This window comes from Arvicola amphibius, chromosome X, assembly GCF_903992535.2.
Source record: "Arvicola amphibius chromosome X, mArvAmp1.2, whole genome shotgun sequence".
In the NCBI taxonomy this organism is placed as follows: domain Eukaryota; kingdom Metazoa; phylum Chordata; class Mammalia; order Rodentia; family Cricetidae; genus Arvicola; species Arvicola amphibius.
In genome coordinates this window covers 89,259,636-89,278,312 of record NC_052065.1, presented here as the reverse complement: position 1 = coordinate 89,278,312, position 18,677 = coordinate 89,259,636, and the positions used below count along the sequence as shown (strand labels likewise).

General features: G+C 37.1%; 1 protein-coding gene across 1 annotated transcript in view; it reads right to left on the bottom strand.

Annotated features, from left to right (window-relative positions):
* Positions 1 to 11,296, bottom strand: part of Il1rapl2 (interleukin 1 receptor accessory protein like 2) — a 578,390-nt gene extending 567,094 nt beyond the window's left edge. Inside the window, exons 1-2 of the mRNA XM_038315799.1 lie at positions 11,233 to 11,296; positions 5,407 to 5,680 (exon numbers count right to left, since the gene is read on the bottom strand). Of these exons, the coding sequence (XP_038171727.1) occupies positions 5,407 to 5,680; positions 11,233 to 11,296 (338 nt within the window). The remainder of the gene's footprint in view (positions 1 to 5,406; positions 5,681 to 11,232) is intronic.
* Positions 11,297 to 18,677: the final 7,381 nt, after the last annotated feature.

Sequence of the window (18,677 nt, the reverse complement as noted above, 5' to 3'; positions counted from 1 at the left end):
TGCTCTCCTGGAAATTGCTACCCAGGCAACTGACTTGTTGACACTTAACTTTTCAAGGATCAATAGTTAGGCTGGAATTGAATTATGAGAAATGTTCGATGTCCTTGAAAATCTCTTGGTAACCATGGCAGAAAGGAAGGAATGAGGGTAGAAGGTGATAAAAACTATTTCTTAGTGTCTGCGATAGACTAAGGCAATCGCTTTTTATGAAACGTATCTTTCCTATCTATGTTGCAAGTGAATACTATGACATATATTCGCTGAATATTCTTGACTGAAATATAAAAATATAGTCATAAATTATATAGCACTTTGCAGATCAATAAATTTAAGAGCAAAATCAGTCAAATTTACTGTATGCTGATACTTCTTTCTTTTAAATTGTGAACTATTTCAAACATACTCAGAATTCAAAAAGACAATGTACTGAATTGTCCTGTACTGATTACAGATATTCAAGAGCTAACAACTTGACATATTTTTTATTTCAAATACTTATACTCTCTTCAACTTTTCTGATGGTGTGATTTGTTATCATAATAACTACTTGAATATGACTTGATTAAATCACATTTGGTGAATCAAAACATGGCATGCTTCCTGGAGGAATAAATGCACTAAGGGATTATCTGCAAAGTAATTGTGATTCATTAAGGTCTTGAGACTCTAATTTATTTCATTGATTTTAAAGAACAAAATATTCATATTATAGTCCCATTTAACAAATGGGTTCCTTTGTTATTCTGTGTATTTATTGCACAGTAACAATTATGATGTGTTTCTACCTCCAACTGATTATCTCCATTTGGTTTTGGCTACCCTAAAATTTGAAGATTTCTATAGATATTCATTTATATTCACTCATTCTTTTCAATATGCATGAATTCCCTCTGAAATTTTTGGACTACATCTTTATCTACCGATTAAGTCATCTCGTATGTACAATCTGTGAGAGTGATAAGGTGGATTTTGTCAAATAAAACAGATTTCATGGGGCTGGAGAGATGGCTCAGAGGTTAAGAGCACTGACTGCTCTTCCAGAGGTCCTGAGTTCAATTCCCAGCAACCACATGGTGGCTCACAGCCATCTATAATGAGAAGGAATGTTGTATACATAATAAATAAATAAATCAAAAAAGATTTCCTTTGTCTTTAAAAAAATAAAAGAGATTTCATCTATTTTGTTACAGTATTAAAAATCTTAATTGAAAGGCCTAGAATGGAAATACCCGTAATTAATTATGGATTATCACTGCATGCCAAAATATGCCTAAGTCCTCTACTAGTCTTTTGTTACTAGCTTATCTATATTCTGAGATTGAACAATAAAAGATGTTAAAAAATGAGCAACTAGTTACTTAAAGGTCACAAAGAGTAACAACTTGCTATGATTCAAATGAGTATAGGACTTTACTAAATATTTCATCGCTTGATTTTTAAGAACAGCAAAGTCTACAGAATGATTTCCACTGGAGTCAATAAAACACAGACAAATCATTACTGATTATCTTTTTTTTTTTGTTTTTGTTTTTTTGTTTTTCGAGACAGGGTTTCTCTGCAGCTTTTTTTAGAGCCTGTCCTGGAACTAGCTCTTGTAGACCAGGCTGGCCTCAAACTCACAGAGATCCGCCTGCCTCTGCCTGGGAGTGCTGGGATTAAAGGCGTGCGCCACCACCGCCCGGCTTTGATTATCTTAAGATAACACCAAATTTAGAATTTTGGATGAATACTGAACATTTTTGGAACCAGAAATTTTACTATATTTCTCTATATGGACTAATTTTCTCGTTTGGAACCTATTTGAAGTAAGTGGTTATACTAGATAATAAACAGGTTTATTATTTACCACCCACTGCTAGATATGCCAATGTCATATACAATAATATTAATTTCTTTTCATTACATTTTGCATTAACATATGAAGTGATGGATTTTACTATGGTATTTTCGTGTGTGTACTTGTGTATATGATTACAATTGTTTTAAAATATAAATTTCTCCTTCTCTGAATTGATAAACTGTAATTACTTACTGTAGAATGATGGCTCCCAAACTTTGGTGAGCCTTATCAAGGGACACATGAGGAATATTTTTCCAAAGTTCTACCTGTACCTTTGCTCCCTAAGGCCTGGGACACAAATTGAAAGAAGTCACCAGTTAGGTCTAAATCCAAGTCTCTGCTATTGATCTACCTGCAAGAAGAGAATCACAGACTCAGATGGTATCTACAAGAGTTATAATTAAAGCCAACTGCTCTGAAATCAAAAGGGGACCACTGTGGGAAATACATAGGGACACCAAGAAGCTCTAGGACTTCTAGAGTTTCTTCAGCATCTAGAGAATTGTGCATGAACTAGCACAATGCTTAAGCAAAGGTTGTAGCTCTGTGGTGAAACACTTGCCTGGAAAATAGAAGACCCTGGCTTTAATATCAAATATGGCAAAACCCAAACATTACATTGCTTTTTTGAAAAGCTAATACATTTTGAGGTGTAAAATTAGAAGTAGCAACAATCTAGTAGTGATTATACCTAGCCTTCAAAAACTGGTTTCATTCCTCTAGTCTAGTCCAGTCTCTATTTCAAAGAATTTGGGCTCTTAAGAAAATGGGCAATTCTCAGTGTAAGGCAGTATGTATACAAAATAAGTCTGGAGCATCTTTCAATAATGTAAAAAAATAAAAAAAAACTACACAGCAATGATGGCCTTATAGCAAAAGAACACATGAGCCAACCGAAAGAGTTCTCATTTCCAAATGTAAGAGATTTCAACAAAGAGAAAAAATGTAATTGTATTGCATAATATAAATATCCATGGGTCTACACTTGTGAAAACCCATTTGACTGAATAGATAAACTGGAGAGGAGAGATAAATCTGCTAAGATAAATTGTAATTCATGCAAATATTCTGTCTTGAAAAAGATGGAATATCATTTCGCATTTTGAGGAATGGACTGGGAATAATGACTTTCTTCCAAAGATTACACTAAGAAACTTCATGTGATAGCATATGCCTATAATCCCAGCATTTGAAAGGCTGAGGCAGAAATGCTACAGGTTCAAGGTCATCCTAAGGTGTACAGCTAGTCAACACCAATAGTCATGCCATATTGACCATTTGTGACCTTGATATGACTATGAAGATGGCATTTTATGTCTGTATTTGTCCTTTCCAAAACTTATTAGCCCAGTTTACTACGAGAAAATATAAACTAAATCTCAATGAGGGCATTCTAAATAGTTTATCTTAAGTTTTTAAACTTAATCAAAAAACAAGATAACGCTGAGGGACTGCCACAGCCAAAAAATCTTTAAAAGACATGCCAACCAATCCAGACATAGTGGTATGTGCCTTTAACCCCAGCACTCAGGAGGTAGAGGCAGGCTGATTGTTGTGAGTTCAATGCCTGCCGGGTTTAAGTAGTAAGTTCCAAGACAGCCAGAGGTACATAGTGAGATCATATCTCAAAAGCCCAAAATAAACAAAAGAGAGAGAGAAACATAAAAAATAAATATAATTCAATATCTGGATGATATCCTGAAACAGAAAAAAAAGGGGGGCTGGAAAGAAAAAAAAATGAGGAAATAGTGAGTATGATCTTTAGTTATAGTAATGTGTTATTGTTACATAGTTTCACTAGTTCAATGATTGTAATAAATATATCACAGTACTGGGGTTGTAGGTTATATAAATACCACGCTACACTTGTAATCATTCTATTAATCTAAAGTTTATCTGAATTTATTTTAAAACAAATAGATATGAATTATAGTGCCCCCTCTATTACGACAAATGTCTACATAGTATGTTCTCTTCAATAAAAAAAATCATTAAGTTGTGGTCTCATAGAATAGTTTGTAGTACTGAACATTATATACCAACAAGGAAACAGTGAATTTTCCACCATTTATTTTAAAATTTGAATGTAGAAACCTTCATTTTGCTAAAAAAAAATTAACAGGAATAACTCTGTTAAATACACTTATGTAATTAAGACCTGTGAAATATATGTGATACATATAAGAAAGTGTTAACTTTGCTAAGAGTATGAGTCTAGAGGGGAAGGAGGGAAGGATGACTGATGGCAGAGGCAGTAAGCAATAACTAGTTCATTAATTCAGTCTAGAACCTTTGTGAGATAGAGATTTGAAAAGAAACTCTAAATTTATACGAACAGAATACAAAAACAACTAATAGATTGGGGGGAAAGAATTACTTTTGATTGGCAGGCTTTAGTGGTGGGAAGGATTAATAAGGGGCCATCAGGCAAAGAGTAGTGGCATTCTGGAAATTACAATGTCAGTCTTTAAAAGTGTCTGATACCTATTTCTCAGTTTTGTCAAGAACTGCACAAATAGAATCTATTGCCTATCAGTACTGCTGCTGCTGCTATGACCATGGGGATTCTTCTTGCCTTCAAAAGAAACTAACCTCTTCATTTGTTCCTCTCAGTACTGCCCTGCACGTGTGCACAGAAGTGACTCGAAGGCTTCAGGAGCTTTCTCTGTTTAGACACTACCTTGTTCTCTTGGCCTTTAGAACAATGAGGCCTCACCGGGGAGCTCTGAGAGCTTTTGATGAAGAAGTGACATAGCTTTACACAGGAGACAAAAATAGGAAGGGTTTGTATTTCCAAGAAGTTAAAATCAAATAGTAGAGTGCAGGTCCCCGGTGAATAAGACCAGTGATTCTCAAAATGGCAGAATTGAAAGGTGAGTTAAAGGTCATCTCAGCTCTCTGCCTTAATACCTAATGTAATCTCTATCTGCCATACTAGACCCTAGGTCTTAATGCTGGGATGCAGGGAGGTCATATTGTGGAGTTGCTAAGACAAGACAATGTGCTTTTCATTGTAAATATCTGACAAGAATTAGATCTGTTAAATCTTCAGCATATAGCACTCAGAACGTCACGATGACCAAGTGTTTATTGCACTTCCTGCTGAACATTTAGACAGGGTAGAGTGAAGTTCATTTTGCAAATTGTATGGATAGTACCAGTTGCTCATTTGCTGTGAGGTCTCTAGGCAGAATTTGAAGCTAATTTCCATCAACAAGAGGGACAGCAAGACCTCGGCCTAAATGATATATGGAGGGCAGGTTCAGAACCAGGCACCAAGATAACTGAGTCAGTTGGCTCTGTGGTGATAATTCTTACTATAAGACCCGGGAGCAGGGATGGGTGAAGGCAGGAAACACATGCAGTAAGTAAGCAGGAGCCCTGAGTTGTGAGAAGCTGATAAGAAGTTGGTGTGTAGTTCCAATAGATCACTGGAGCCGAGTTCACTGGAGTTCTTCAGCTGCTGCAAGGTAACATGAGTTATACCAGCAAACACTCCAATATAACACTCCAAAACAAAAGACTGCAAGGCGCATGGTTGCCCAATATTTTCAAATGACACTTACCTTAAAACGCAAGTGTAGAATCCGCTGTCTTGTGCCTCAGCTGAGTGAAACCATATGGAATCTTCCTCTTTGCTCATTCTGACCTCTGAAAAGATGATAGGCTCTTCCAGATCGCCTTTGTTCTTGTACCACATGAGCCTGAGCCCAGTACTCTGGGCCATGCTATAGTTGGTGCGAATATAACTGTAGAAAAGGGCGCATTTCACTCTGACAGGTTCGCCTGCCAAAGCCATGTATGTCTTGAGATCCACTGACCAGTCAATGCAGCCATCCACTGAAAGAAAACAAGACAAGACATGAGATGCAGGGAACGTCATTCATAATAACAGCAAGAGAAGTAATCGCTGCCATCATGCACAGGGTACATCTGTGAGTCAGAGCTTTATTGAGACGACTTTAGCCAATCCTTCCATTGGCTATATTCGAATCCCTAGCATATTACTCAGATGTTAGCAAGCAAAGCTGCTGCACTAAGTCTGTGTCCTTAGGTATTTCCCTATCCTCCCCAGCAACGTTTAGGTAGCGATTTGCTAGGTAAGCTCCTCCCAAAGGCTCTCTAGCACTTCACACATGACTATATGGTAGCCTCAGAGCTTCCCAGCCATGGGCTCCAGGTTCTCCCTCCAGTCCTCTGGCCCGCTAAGTGAATCGCTCCTATTAACCAGCAAACTTTTCCTCTATGAGATCATATGAACCTAGACAGCTAGCATGATGCTGACATGGCAGTTTCAGATTTCAGATAATTCTGACTGATTTTTTTGGGGGGGGCAGAAATCTTATAAAACAAGTATGTCTAAGAGATCCCTGCCCTGACCAGGCCCAGTCCTGGAATTAACATTTGTATGCATACTTTCCAGATGAGAAAACTGAGATAAAGAAGACTTACCCAAGGACACAGACCTAATAAGTGGTAAGAAACCAGTCTCTGACCAGAGACTCTATATATTCTTAACCCCTACCCTATATTATCTATACCTAGAATTGTGATAATAGTCACTACGTTATTTACTTGCTGTTGAGAAAACAATGCTGAGGTTGGAAGCATTAGTAACGTAAAGTGATTACCTGCTATTATATGAAATATATACATGACATATAAAAATAATAATATATGCATATATGTGTATATGTCATTTTCCATGGTATGACTTATTAAAATCAGATATTTAAACATAGGTTGCTTTCTCTTTATACCCTTAGGCCTCTTTTGTTGCTTAGGTGTTAATTGCTCATGGGGATTTATTATATCAATGTCAGCTTTAATCAGATAATTCTGAGTGGATAAAACTAATATTAAAGAAATAAAGATACAGTAAAATCTTCTTTTCCAGAAGCATTAGCAATAGATGCGAAAGATAATTTAGTATGCTATTCAATACAACTAGCATAGATATTATACTTCCAAATGTCTATTGTTTCTCAAGAATTCCATCAAATGATTCTGTGTCCTTTTATATTACCTGATTATCCTTTATAAACCATATAATAAAAATGTGTAAATATTTCCATTCTAAAATGATGTTTTGCTTATAATTCTGTAAGCTGGTCTGTTTTCTTTTTCAGATGTTGAGAAGTCTGTAACCCGGTGTGTTTAATCCTTTAACCTCAGTTGACAGGAAGCTTAGAGCTAAATGTAATGCTCAAATATAATAACTATCATACTTCAAAGTTTCACTTTCTCTGTATGAAGGGTTATTGAACTAGGGTTCAAGGGCACTCAAGGGAAAGGTGCTCTAATAGGCTTTAGATTGTTGGCAAAATAATGTGCCTATTCACATAGGCACACTTTTCTGGGGAGATTTTATACTACCCTTCATTAGATTGTCAGAGGAGTGTATAGCCTAAGAATGCCATGGTTTCTTTTTCATAATCGTTGTGTGCTTTAGCAGGGCAAACCCACAGCCTTTTGCAAGTTAAGCAAGTATTCTGCCAGTGAGTTACAACCTAAGCGTGACTTCTAATCTTTTTCCAATGTCATTTTTCACTACTGTGGTTCATATGGGCTGTTATGATGAACTCCTCGAGTAGTATGTGAAGTAGCAGAACAGTAATTGGTTTTGAATTGATGAATTCGACTTAGCAAAATTATCTCAAACTAAGTACCGTCCTGATAGGAAAAAAAGTTTGCATTTTCATTTCCTTCCTCAACTCCTCCGGAAGTTAATCTGTCTGTTATGTAACTAGATCATTGCAAATTCAAGCTCCATTTCCAATCTTAGCAGGCTAGTTTTGCCTATAAACTATGGGGTATGGTTGATATTGAAAGTAATAAAAATGTTTACTCTTGAGTCACAACATCCATGCCCAACCTCAGTTTGAGACATTTAACTGTCATTAGAATTAGCTTTCTCACATAGTCCTTGAAAGCATACTGAGAATTCATTTCTTGTTGAGTACGATCTGAACCACATGCATTTGATTTAATAGACGTGTGATCCCGTTGCTTCTTCTTCCCTTGTTTTAGGCAGCAGGCAGTTAGTATTTATAAATGACGGAGTCAACAGTCAGAGAACAAAAATTCAGCAACTAGGGGAAAATACAATTTCTAAATATCATCCTTTTATTTTTTTCTACTTTCAATATTCGTAATACATGTGTGCTCCATGACCTATTTCGGGAGGCCTGAAGGAGTTTTCCCATAAGACAGACAAGGAATATGATACCAGGAATTATGAAGGCCCACCTGATACCATTTTTTCACCTCAAAACACACTAGGAGAAACTGAATTAAGGCGTTGTGGCTTTATATCTAAAGATCATTACACCACTACTGGATTCTAAAAAGGTGGTTTGATTTGTTTTTATTGACTTTCCATTCTTAGCTGTTTACCTGCAGGAAAAGAATGGGTGGCATAGGATGAAGTACATTTATTTTAGATTTGGTACTAGTGAAAGCAACTAAAGACTATAGAGTGAAGTCCAAGGTCTACACAGTCATGTGGAATGCTAGTGTTAAGGGACCAGCATCTTGATGAGGTAGTATGATGTCGGAGGATCACAAAAATAGAATAATGGGTAAAAGGTCACACATGACTGGATTTTCAAGTGCCACCAGGAGTTACAGGTATACAGGTATACGTTACATTGTCGCCACAGAGATGGCAATAAGACATTAAACCTCCAGAAGTGTTTGCATGCTGATCAGACATGCATGTTTGGAATACAGCTGAAGAGCTGCCGCTGTGCTGCAGCGGGCAAAGGTGGAAGCCATAGGCATGAAGGTGGCGTGGAGGACCTGAGTAGTTCCTAGAGGCGGCTAGCCTGCGAGCCTGACCTCATAAACCCAGCATCCGGCCCACAGAACCATCCAGACCTATTCGATTCACAATTCCAGTGGCGGCTCTGTAAGCAGAGCCCCCCACAGGGTTTCAGCGAAAAGTGTTTTCCATATAGACAGGATTCTCTCGCAAGTGATCCCATAATGGGGTCTCTCTGATTCATTACAAGTGTGAACAGGCACACCACAGGCAGGGAAAAACTGTTTTCCCCCAAAGGTTGAAATTCTGCAGTTGGTGAACTGTATTACAGAAAAATACCTGCAAATATAAAAGGTGTCTCCTTAGTGTCTCATCTCTACCACCTTGATTCAGATCTTTAAAGGATTCACAAATTATTACTCTTGATTTAGTCTTCTTGGCAGAAAACACTTTAATAGTTAAGCTTTCCAAAAACAATTACAATGGAACAAAGAAAGCCACTAAAAAATTTTCAGAGCTGTATTTTAATCATTTTTATTCCAATCTGTAAAAACAAACAAACGGGTATGTAATTGAGAATCTTGGCATGAAGATTCAAGACAGGGGCCATGCAGACTGTATACATGGACATCCATGCAGTGTATTTTGTCACAAGGAGGCACCTACAAGTGAAAACAAGTGAAATCGCCAGCAAAATACCCTGGGTGACACCAGCAAAACCGTTTAGCCTCTTTATAACTAAGTTTCTCACTGACATACCTACCTTCCTTAAAAAAACATGGCCTGGTGGGAAATGTATGAATCCTTGTAAGAGGATATGATGCCAACATTAATAACTATCAATACAATTCTAAAGGGGAAAAGAACACAGAGTGTAGTTAAATTAGACTCCAACGGCCATGTGCATTACAATTCTTTTATAGCTGTGGCGCAAAAATGGATATACAGCTGCACATATAATTGCCAATTCTGTATTTTTACCTCAAATTTGGAATTTGCCTCAAAATTCCCATTAAATAAAATGGTTCGTTGGCCCGTAAGAAACTACAGAAACTCCAGACCCTTGGATAACTAGCTTTGTGCAATCTATAGTTCCTAGCCTCATGGTAACTCATTGTGTATGTTTAATACATACATTTTAACCTGATTTTTTAAAGAGATATTAATTAACTCTATTCTATTCATTTTCATCATCAGCCCTTGCTCTTTGTTCAAGAGGGTAGTAATTAGGGGCAATTCCATAAATTTCCACTAGAGGGAGAGCTGCCCAAGTCTTTGTGCAGCCCTTAAGTGATCCCTGCCTACTTTCTCCAACTAAGGATTTGCTAAAAGGTCCAGCACTGGGCAATGGTTGTTGGGGAGGAATCACAGCACAGCTATGAGGATGCACAGTTGTGATGATAGAGGTAGCCAAAACTTAGGGATGCCACAGAAGTTTTTCTCAAAAGGGAGGAAGGAGAGTATAGTCACAGATCAGGTCAGTAGAGGTGGAAACACAGGGGTAAGAGCAAGAGAAGTTAATCAAGCCCTTAACCTTAGAATAAGTAAGCACTACACTAGATGTTTATATGTTTTTCAAAGTCATTTCTTGTGTTTTTGTTTTAATTTTTTTTCTCTGATTTTATTCTCATGTCCACTCAGGGAAAAAAAAAGAATTGAATATTAACATTTTACTAATAGAAAAGCAAAACCTCAGAGAATTTAAAGTAACTTGTTCAAGGTCACTCAAGGTGAAATGATAGTAGACACCACTTCCAAAACGCCCCCACCTTGAATGTGATAAAGTAGACTCCAGAGCTTTGGCTCTGAAAGTCTGTGTTTCATACTCGTTCACTTATACTCTTCCTCCTTGTAGCTCACAAATCCAGTAGAAAATTAAATTCTGCTTGACAGCATCTAAATATTCATATGTATGCCCCAGAGTCCATGCCTGTCCAGTAGAGTAGACCTTTAAAGCTGAGTCATAGTCTATGCCTGCATAAACACTATACGAACAACAGCCATCAAGTAATATATGCCAATTATTCAACTATAAATTACACAGTGCTTACAAAGGAATGAATTATTAATAATTTATTGTATCATGTTCCTTTCTAGGATGAGGTCAAAACCTCGGGGAAATAGTATCTAACCCCTATCAATGGATTTTGAATTAATTATCTAGAGATTATCAGGCAAATTTGACCGCTATAATTAAGTCATAGGGGTGTGTACTTAGCTTAACAGCTGTACTAATAAAATACTTATTAATACAATGCATGACCCTCACTCTTAGAATTTTAATGTTAGAATTATATGTATTCAATTTCTATCTTGGGCCACTCTGACCCCTAAAACAAAGTTTATTTTTATTTATAGTCATTAGAGTTGACTCTGTCTCATGTGGTCATTTCTCCAGAACAAGCAAATCAAATGCTCTAAGAAGTGATTGATTGAATTGTGCACTTATTGCTAGATCTGTGCCTATTTGCCTCTAGCCTAGACTTGTGGATAGATCTGGTCATCATTTCTTCTTAAACACATTTCTGTCTGGGAAAAAGAAATACTGACTTTCAAATGTTATCTGTACTGCAATATCTACCAATAGAAGATTTCCTGTTACAGCTCTATAGATGCAATGAATGATCACTGCTTTGTGTTTTTGAAAGCATCTTTACATTTTTTATGAACTGGATTATATGTTCAACTTCCATGTTTTTACCCCCTACTATTCATCAATGGGAAAGTTCTGCCGAAATAAAGTCCTTCATTTCATTTCAACCTAGTCATTATGCTTAATAATGGGCTGGCAACCATTTTAATTTCCCTGTCATTACAAGATCTGTGTGATGCTTTGTCAGGATCATCTTTTTAATTTTATCTGATGGGGAGCCTCCATGGTATTCTGGAAGTGAAATCCCACTGGATCATTACAACCAACTCTTCAACTCATGATTCCCTGAGGCCTGATGAGTTCCTGAGAAATGGTCGGAACCTCTTCTCAGATGCAGTGATGTTAATGCTGGAAAGAGCCAGTAAAACGTCGGTGGGAGGCAGGATATCAGTACTGCCCACCAGCCCCTCTGCCAGGCTTGCTACTGCCCACTTAAATCCAGAATATTTGGCAGAAAGCTGCTTTCCTGTGCCAGTTCAGCCCCGCCTCCCATAATCATTCATGGTCATCTGAGCCAAAAATGTTGGGAGCCATCCATGAATCTTTTCTTTCCTTCCCACCAACTTTCCCCAAATCGTTACTTCCATAATATATTAAGCCTTACCATTTCTGATGAAACTCAAATATCTCCCCATTTCTTTACTCCCATATATGCTGAAGTATAGGACATCATATTCACATGGCTTATATAATATTCTTCTCTTATCGAATTTATTTAAATTGAGATACTTTTATATACTATGGTATACAACTGATATTTTGATATTTGTGTCTACTGTTAAATATTAATCTTTTAACTCATGTACTTCCCAATCTTGTGATAAGAACATTTAAGATCTACCCTCAAAAATGTTCATCTTTGCACTGTTAATAACTAAAGTTATTAAGCTATAAAATAGATCTCTTAGGCTTAATCACCTGTTTATCTGAGACCTTGCACCCTTCAACCAACATTTCTTTTTTTTTTTTTTTTTATTCTTTTAAAACACTGCCTGGCCCATAGTTTCAGCCTCTTATTGGCTAATTCTCACATCTTCCTTTAACCCATATTTAGTAATCTGTGTAGCACCACGAGGTGTGGCTTACCAGGAGAGATCTTAACCTGCGTCCATCTCGGAGAGGAGAAGCATGGAGACTCACTATGGCGACTGCCTGAAGTGGCTCCCCACTCCTGCTACCCAGCATTCTGTTCTGTCTACTCCGCCTACCTAATTTTCTGTTCTCTTAAAGGGCCAAGGCAGTTTTCTTTATTAATTAACCAATGAAAGTAACATAGACAGATAACTCTCCTCCATCATTTCCCCTTTTTCTGTTTAAACAAAAAGAAGGCTTCAACTTTAACATAGCAAAATTACATATAACAAAACAGTTATCAAGCAAGTATTACAGTTACAATATTTAAATCTATTTTATCTTTTATCATAACTAAGGAAAGCTATAACTATCTATTTATTCTTCAACTCCATCAAAGACTCCAGAAGGGAGTCTTGTCCTCTTCTCTCTACCCCTTGTATTTATCACTCTAGATTCTTTCATAAGTTCACTTTCTTTTATTTCACATATCAAGGCACAACTGCTTTTCTGTGGCTTATTTCACTTAGCATAATGTTTTCTGTATTTGCCAATGCTGTTTCAGATGACAAAATTATTCTATAAATCAGAACAACACTCCATCACACATACAGATTGCATATACTTAAATGTTTTCTTGTTCCTTCATCTGCTGACACTGTTTGCTCTCTGTGCTTTAGCTATAGTGAAAAATGTTTAAAAAATACGCATGTGCAGATATATTGATCTATAATACCCTATATATTTAATATATGCTTTCCACACAAATATCCCATTGATACACCAGTCAAATATCTCTTGATCAAATATCTAAAAATAGCTTTATTTTTCATTCTTGAGGAATTTCCATGTTGCTTTTCCTAATTGCTGTATCAATTTACATAGTCATCAATTGTGTACAAGGGTCTTCTTTTCCCCACATTCTTGCCAGCTATTTGCTAACTTTTTCTTATAACTCTCATCTTAACGTGTGTTTGATGATGTGTCATTGTGACTTTAATTTCCCTTTGTCTGATGAATAGTGACATTGAGCATTACTTTATAAGCCTGTTAGTAATTTGCATGTCATCTTTTGTGACCTGTCTAATTCTGTTGTCCATTTTCAATCGAGATGTTGCTCTGAGTTGCTTGAGACCACACATATGTCACATATTAATTCCCTACCTGCTATACAGTTTACAAATGCTTTCTCTCATTCCATGTCTTCATCATGTTGATTGTTCACATTGTAGAAGAATTCTATTATTGTGATATCTCTATTTTTGCTTTTTTATGTGCTCTTGAATATTTCTTTTGTATTCTTCTATTGTAGTCTTTCTAGATGACCTCCCAATTCAGGTCTCTCAGACTCTCTGTCATTACTGGGCATTGAACAAGAAGCCTCCTCCCCGGTAGGCAAACATTCTACTAGTGAACTTTATCCCAGCCTCCAGTCTTATTTGGAAACTGTGAACATAATGAACATACTAAACCAATGATTCTCAACATTCCTAAAGCCGTGACCCTTTAATACAGCTCCCCATGTGATTTCTAACCATAAAATTATTCCCATGCTACTTCATGCTACTGTTAAGAATCATAATGTAGATAATGTAATATCTGCATTTTTAAAGGTTTTAGGCTACCCTCGTGAAAGGGTTTTAGAGTACCAAAGGGATCATAACCCACAGGTTGAGAACCGATGTTTCAAACCCATGGTCACACCTTTTCACATCTAACAACTTTCAGAGAGTTCCTATCTGCCCATCTCTAAGCCTGGCTTCCCCTGGTTCATTTGGGACTATCTTTTCAGTTCCTCTGAATAGCTCTTCACACACGCCACTCTTTAGTCAAATCTCACCATTGTCTGAGGAGGCCAAGCACATTTCTTTTCTTTTTCTAAGCTACGGTTATTCTTGCTGTGAAGAAACACCATGATCAAAAAGAAAGGTGGAGAGAAAGGGGCTTAATTTGGCTTACATGTCCACATTGTACTTTATCACCGAGGGACTTTAGGGCAGGAATCTGGAGGCAGAACTGATGCAGAGGCAATAAAGAAGTGTTGCTTGTTGGCTTGACCCTCCTGGCTTGTTCTGCCTGCTTTCTTATAGTACCCAGGACCACCTTCCCAGGGGTGGCCCCACCCACAGTGGCGTGGGCCCTCTCATGGCAATCATTAATCAAGACAATGAACCACAGATTTGCTCACAGACCAATCTGGTGGGAGCATTTTCTCAACTGAGGCTCAGTTCTCTCTGATGAATTTGTCCTTCTGCTTCCTTACACTGCATTAGTATTTGCTCCTATCTATTGAGATCATACATTCTCTAAGACACAACATTAAAGTCCATGTCTATGAAACTGTACTTGAATATTTTATGTGTATTATTTCCTCGGTGGTACTCTTACCTAACGTGTTCATTTACATGGTTCCTTCCCAAGTGAATGATGTGTGTCCCAATTCATCTATATCTCTAGGAAAAGACTCATTGGTACACCAAACATAGTAGGCACTTATTAAATCTTCAGGAGTTTAAAATCCTATAGCTGCCTAACAAGTTCCCTGACAAGAGTTATTTGAACTTCTTAGACATACCGTAAGCTTCGACCTGCTGATCCTAAACTAGAACACCAATGTCTTTAAACTCTAATAAGGATGTTTAAGTAGAGTAGTCTCAATGTATAAAATGCGATCAAAATGATTTTGACATTAGAATGCAGAGGAAGAAATGGGAATAATAAGACTATCTCTCTGCCATATTCCTGCTCCAAAACTCACTATCCCCAACTGAGTAAAATAAATAATCATGTCTACATCCAGGCTCTTCCAAACATGTCCAATTCTATAAAATAGCAGCCTACCAGTGTTCAAGAAAGAAATTCCCTGCTCTAGGTACAATTCTAACTTCTTGCTCACTCAAAACTTATCCTATCTTGTGTAAGAGCACTTACACAAGTGACTTTTGCCTACTCAGCTTTTTTTTTTTTTTTTTTTTTTTTGGTTTTTCGAGACAGGATTTCCCTGTAGTTTCTAGAGCCTGTCCTGGAACTAGCTCTTGTAGACCTGGCTGGCCTTGAACTCAGAGATCCACCTGCCTCTGCCTCCTGAGTGCTGGGATTAAAGGCATGCGCCACCACCACCCAGCCTGCCTACTCAGCTCTTTATTGCTTGGAACCACATGCCATACTTTTATCCTTCCATGAATTTCTTCAAACAAATTCTTGCACTTCTTTGGGCTGTTAGAAATGTTTTCTTACAGCAGTTTTTTATATGTCACTGTCATACTCCTTTTGGTTTGATATCTAGTTATCTATGTATCTATCTATCTATCTATCTATCTATCTATCTATCTATCTATCATCCTATCTTTCTCAGTATCTTATCTCTACTCAGTACCTCCTGGACCAGATACTTAATAGCTCTTATTGAAAACATTTATAGATATTCTCATTCCATGAGGCCTCACACAATTTATTGCTGCCAAAACAAAGTACATGACTTACTAATTTCATCCTAGCTGGGAGTTAACCTCTAGATTATTAAAAATCTCTCCTAAACATCTGTATATACTTTCAGTCAGAGTTTAGAGAAATATGAGGGGAATGGCATCTTTGTGGCTTAACTGAGTAGTTTTCATGTCATTGAGGTCATTGCCCTGAACTTTAGAGCCAAGGTTGTAAAAATAGCACAGAGATTACTGGATAACAGAAAGCTTGGGTTTTATCTCCATCTGCCTCTTTATTGGGATATCTAAATTGAAGAAAGTCAGTTTCTATGCTTAAAAGAAATAAAGACATTGAACTAGATAGGCTCTAACCCGACATCAAAAAACATGAATTGACGGATTAATTACTCTTGAGGTCCGTGGTCAAGAAGTTTACATACTCAATTGGCCTAGCTGCCTGATGTTTTCTTTTAATGTCTGCACTCAGTTTCAATATTATGAAAAACTAAACTTAATAATATTAAAGACTCTTATGATGTCACCATCCCAAATTAATAATGTTCACATTTTCCCACCCACTTTCAGCAGCTTTATTTTATTAATGGAATAAACCATTGCCAACACAGTTAATGTTCTCTTTAATCAGAGTGCACACAGATCCATATTCCTCTCAAACATCTGCTAGATGAACAACCACTACTTACCTAATGTGTAGAATAACATATAAAATGAGAAACTTGAAAAATATTGATTAAAATCATGTCTTAAAAGATGAATATAGGGCAATCAACTTAGGTCTCCAGTATGTTTGCAGATGTGCACAGGCCTATGAGAACACTCCACAGCACGTGGCACACAATGACAGGTTAGACATTACTACCACCATGTCTGGTACTCGTGCTTATCTGAATTCTACATCTATTTTGCCCAAGTACATCTCTTTCCAAGGTATGTATCTCCTCAAATTCTTTAGCTCTGGACAGTAGCAACTTTAGGAAAGATGGAAGTTTGGATGAGTGATCTTGAATAAACTAGGGAAGGAAACCCTGGCAGAACAGAGAAGGCAATGAGACAGTTTTCAGTGACTTTGAGAATGTAGTGCATTCCAAGAATATGCAGAGGGAGTCCACAGCCTAAGGGGAGGTTGAGGCTCATGGAGCTAGTCATCCTAGGGTGCTTAAGTCTGACCCTATGGATTATTGAGAAGTCTGGCTCCCAGAGGATCTGTTCTGGTTGCAGTAAGAAGAGTCGCAGGAATGGAGCTGAAGAGGATTCAAATATGAAATGAGTCTTTGGAGTTTGATGTTCTGGGAAAAGTCCCTTTTGTCCAGCAAATAACATTTGTGTCCCATTTTCATAGGGTCATTGTCACAGCTAGATGATGGGTATATGCCAAGCACTTAGAACAAACAGAAAATATCTAGTTAGCACTCATATATTAGTTAATAATATATTAGTTGTATGATTAGTTGTAATCACGGTAACAATATGAAATCCTATTTGATTCATAACTGTATCAGTAACAATTCTTATCAGTACTAAAATTTATGATTATATTAACTAACATTAACTTTTCCATATCATAAATATTAGGAATAATACTAGTTATTAACTAGAATATTAGTTAATATTAGGAATGATAATTTATGCTATTGAAAATAGTGTATTCTAACAGCTCTGATTACATTTGCAAGAATAAATGAACTTATTATCCTAAAAATAACTTCATAATGTGTTATAAATATTTTCATATACTTGTTTGTAATTTGTTTCCCATTATCACCATATTTGCACACTCCTTTCCAGCTGACACCAACAATGGATTCAAAGACTCTCTCCCTTTGTTTTATAACTCTTTGGATGTTGTCCTTATTAACAACCTGCACATAAACTTTTCATGACAGAGAAGCAGCTGTGACTACACACATTTTTTATCTCTTATGACACTGTTTCTGATATGATGAAATAATCAGGAAATGAGAACTGAGTTAGACACCTTATTGGTGTCTTATGGCTTTCAAAGCCAATCTTGTTGGCTTTCATAACTATTTAGAATCATTACAATTGGTAGGCAGGACAAGCAGAACCTACCCCATGCCTTCATAGCCACATCCATTCTCTTTTTTTTTTTTTTTTTGGTTTTTCGAGACAGGGTTTCCCTATGGTTTCTAGAGCCTGTCCTGGAACTAGCTCTTGTAGACCAGGCTGGCCTCGAACTCAGAGATCCGCCTGCCTCTGCCTCCCAAGTGCTGGGATTAAAGGCGTGCGCCACCACTGCCCGGCCCATTGTCTTTTTTTAAGATCAACTGAAACCCTTTGCGACCAAAGGAATTTACCTGACTTCACTTATGTTACCTTTTAGGGTCTTTGGGAATCAGCAGGGTTTGTTTGTTTGGCTTTTCTTTTTTTTTTTATTCTGAGTTGTAATGTCTTATACTTGAAGAGGAACAACAAACATCCTACAGAGATCACACACACATACACACACATGCATGCATATCAAGAGATTTCTTTATCTGACTAACCTGTTACCCCTATGATGAGACTATGTGTATTTAGATTTAATGAGAAAATGGGGGGAGCAAAAGTATAGATGTACTTGGCTATTATATGGTCTTTTGTATTTACTAAATTATGTGTTAACAAAGACTGCTATGACAGTTATATCTTGCTAACTGAAAGGACAGGCAACTAAAACGTGTCTGTGTTTTGATCTGACTTTCCCATCTGTAAAATGGAGATGTTAGTTTACTATATGGTTCTGTTGTAACGATCAAGGAAGGAGATCTGAAGTGAGGGCTCATTCATTAAATTATAACAACAGGTCAGATATCATGATGTAGGTGGCTGTGATGACTCATTTTATGTTCCAACTTGATTAAGGCACTAATCAGTCATTCGGTCAATCTTTATTCTGGGTGTTTC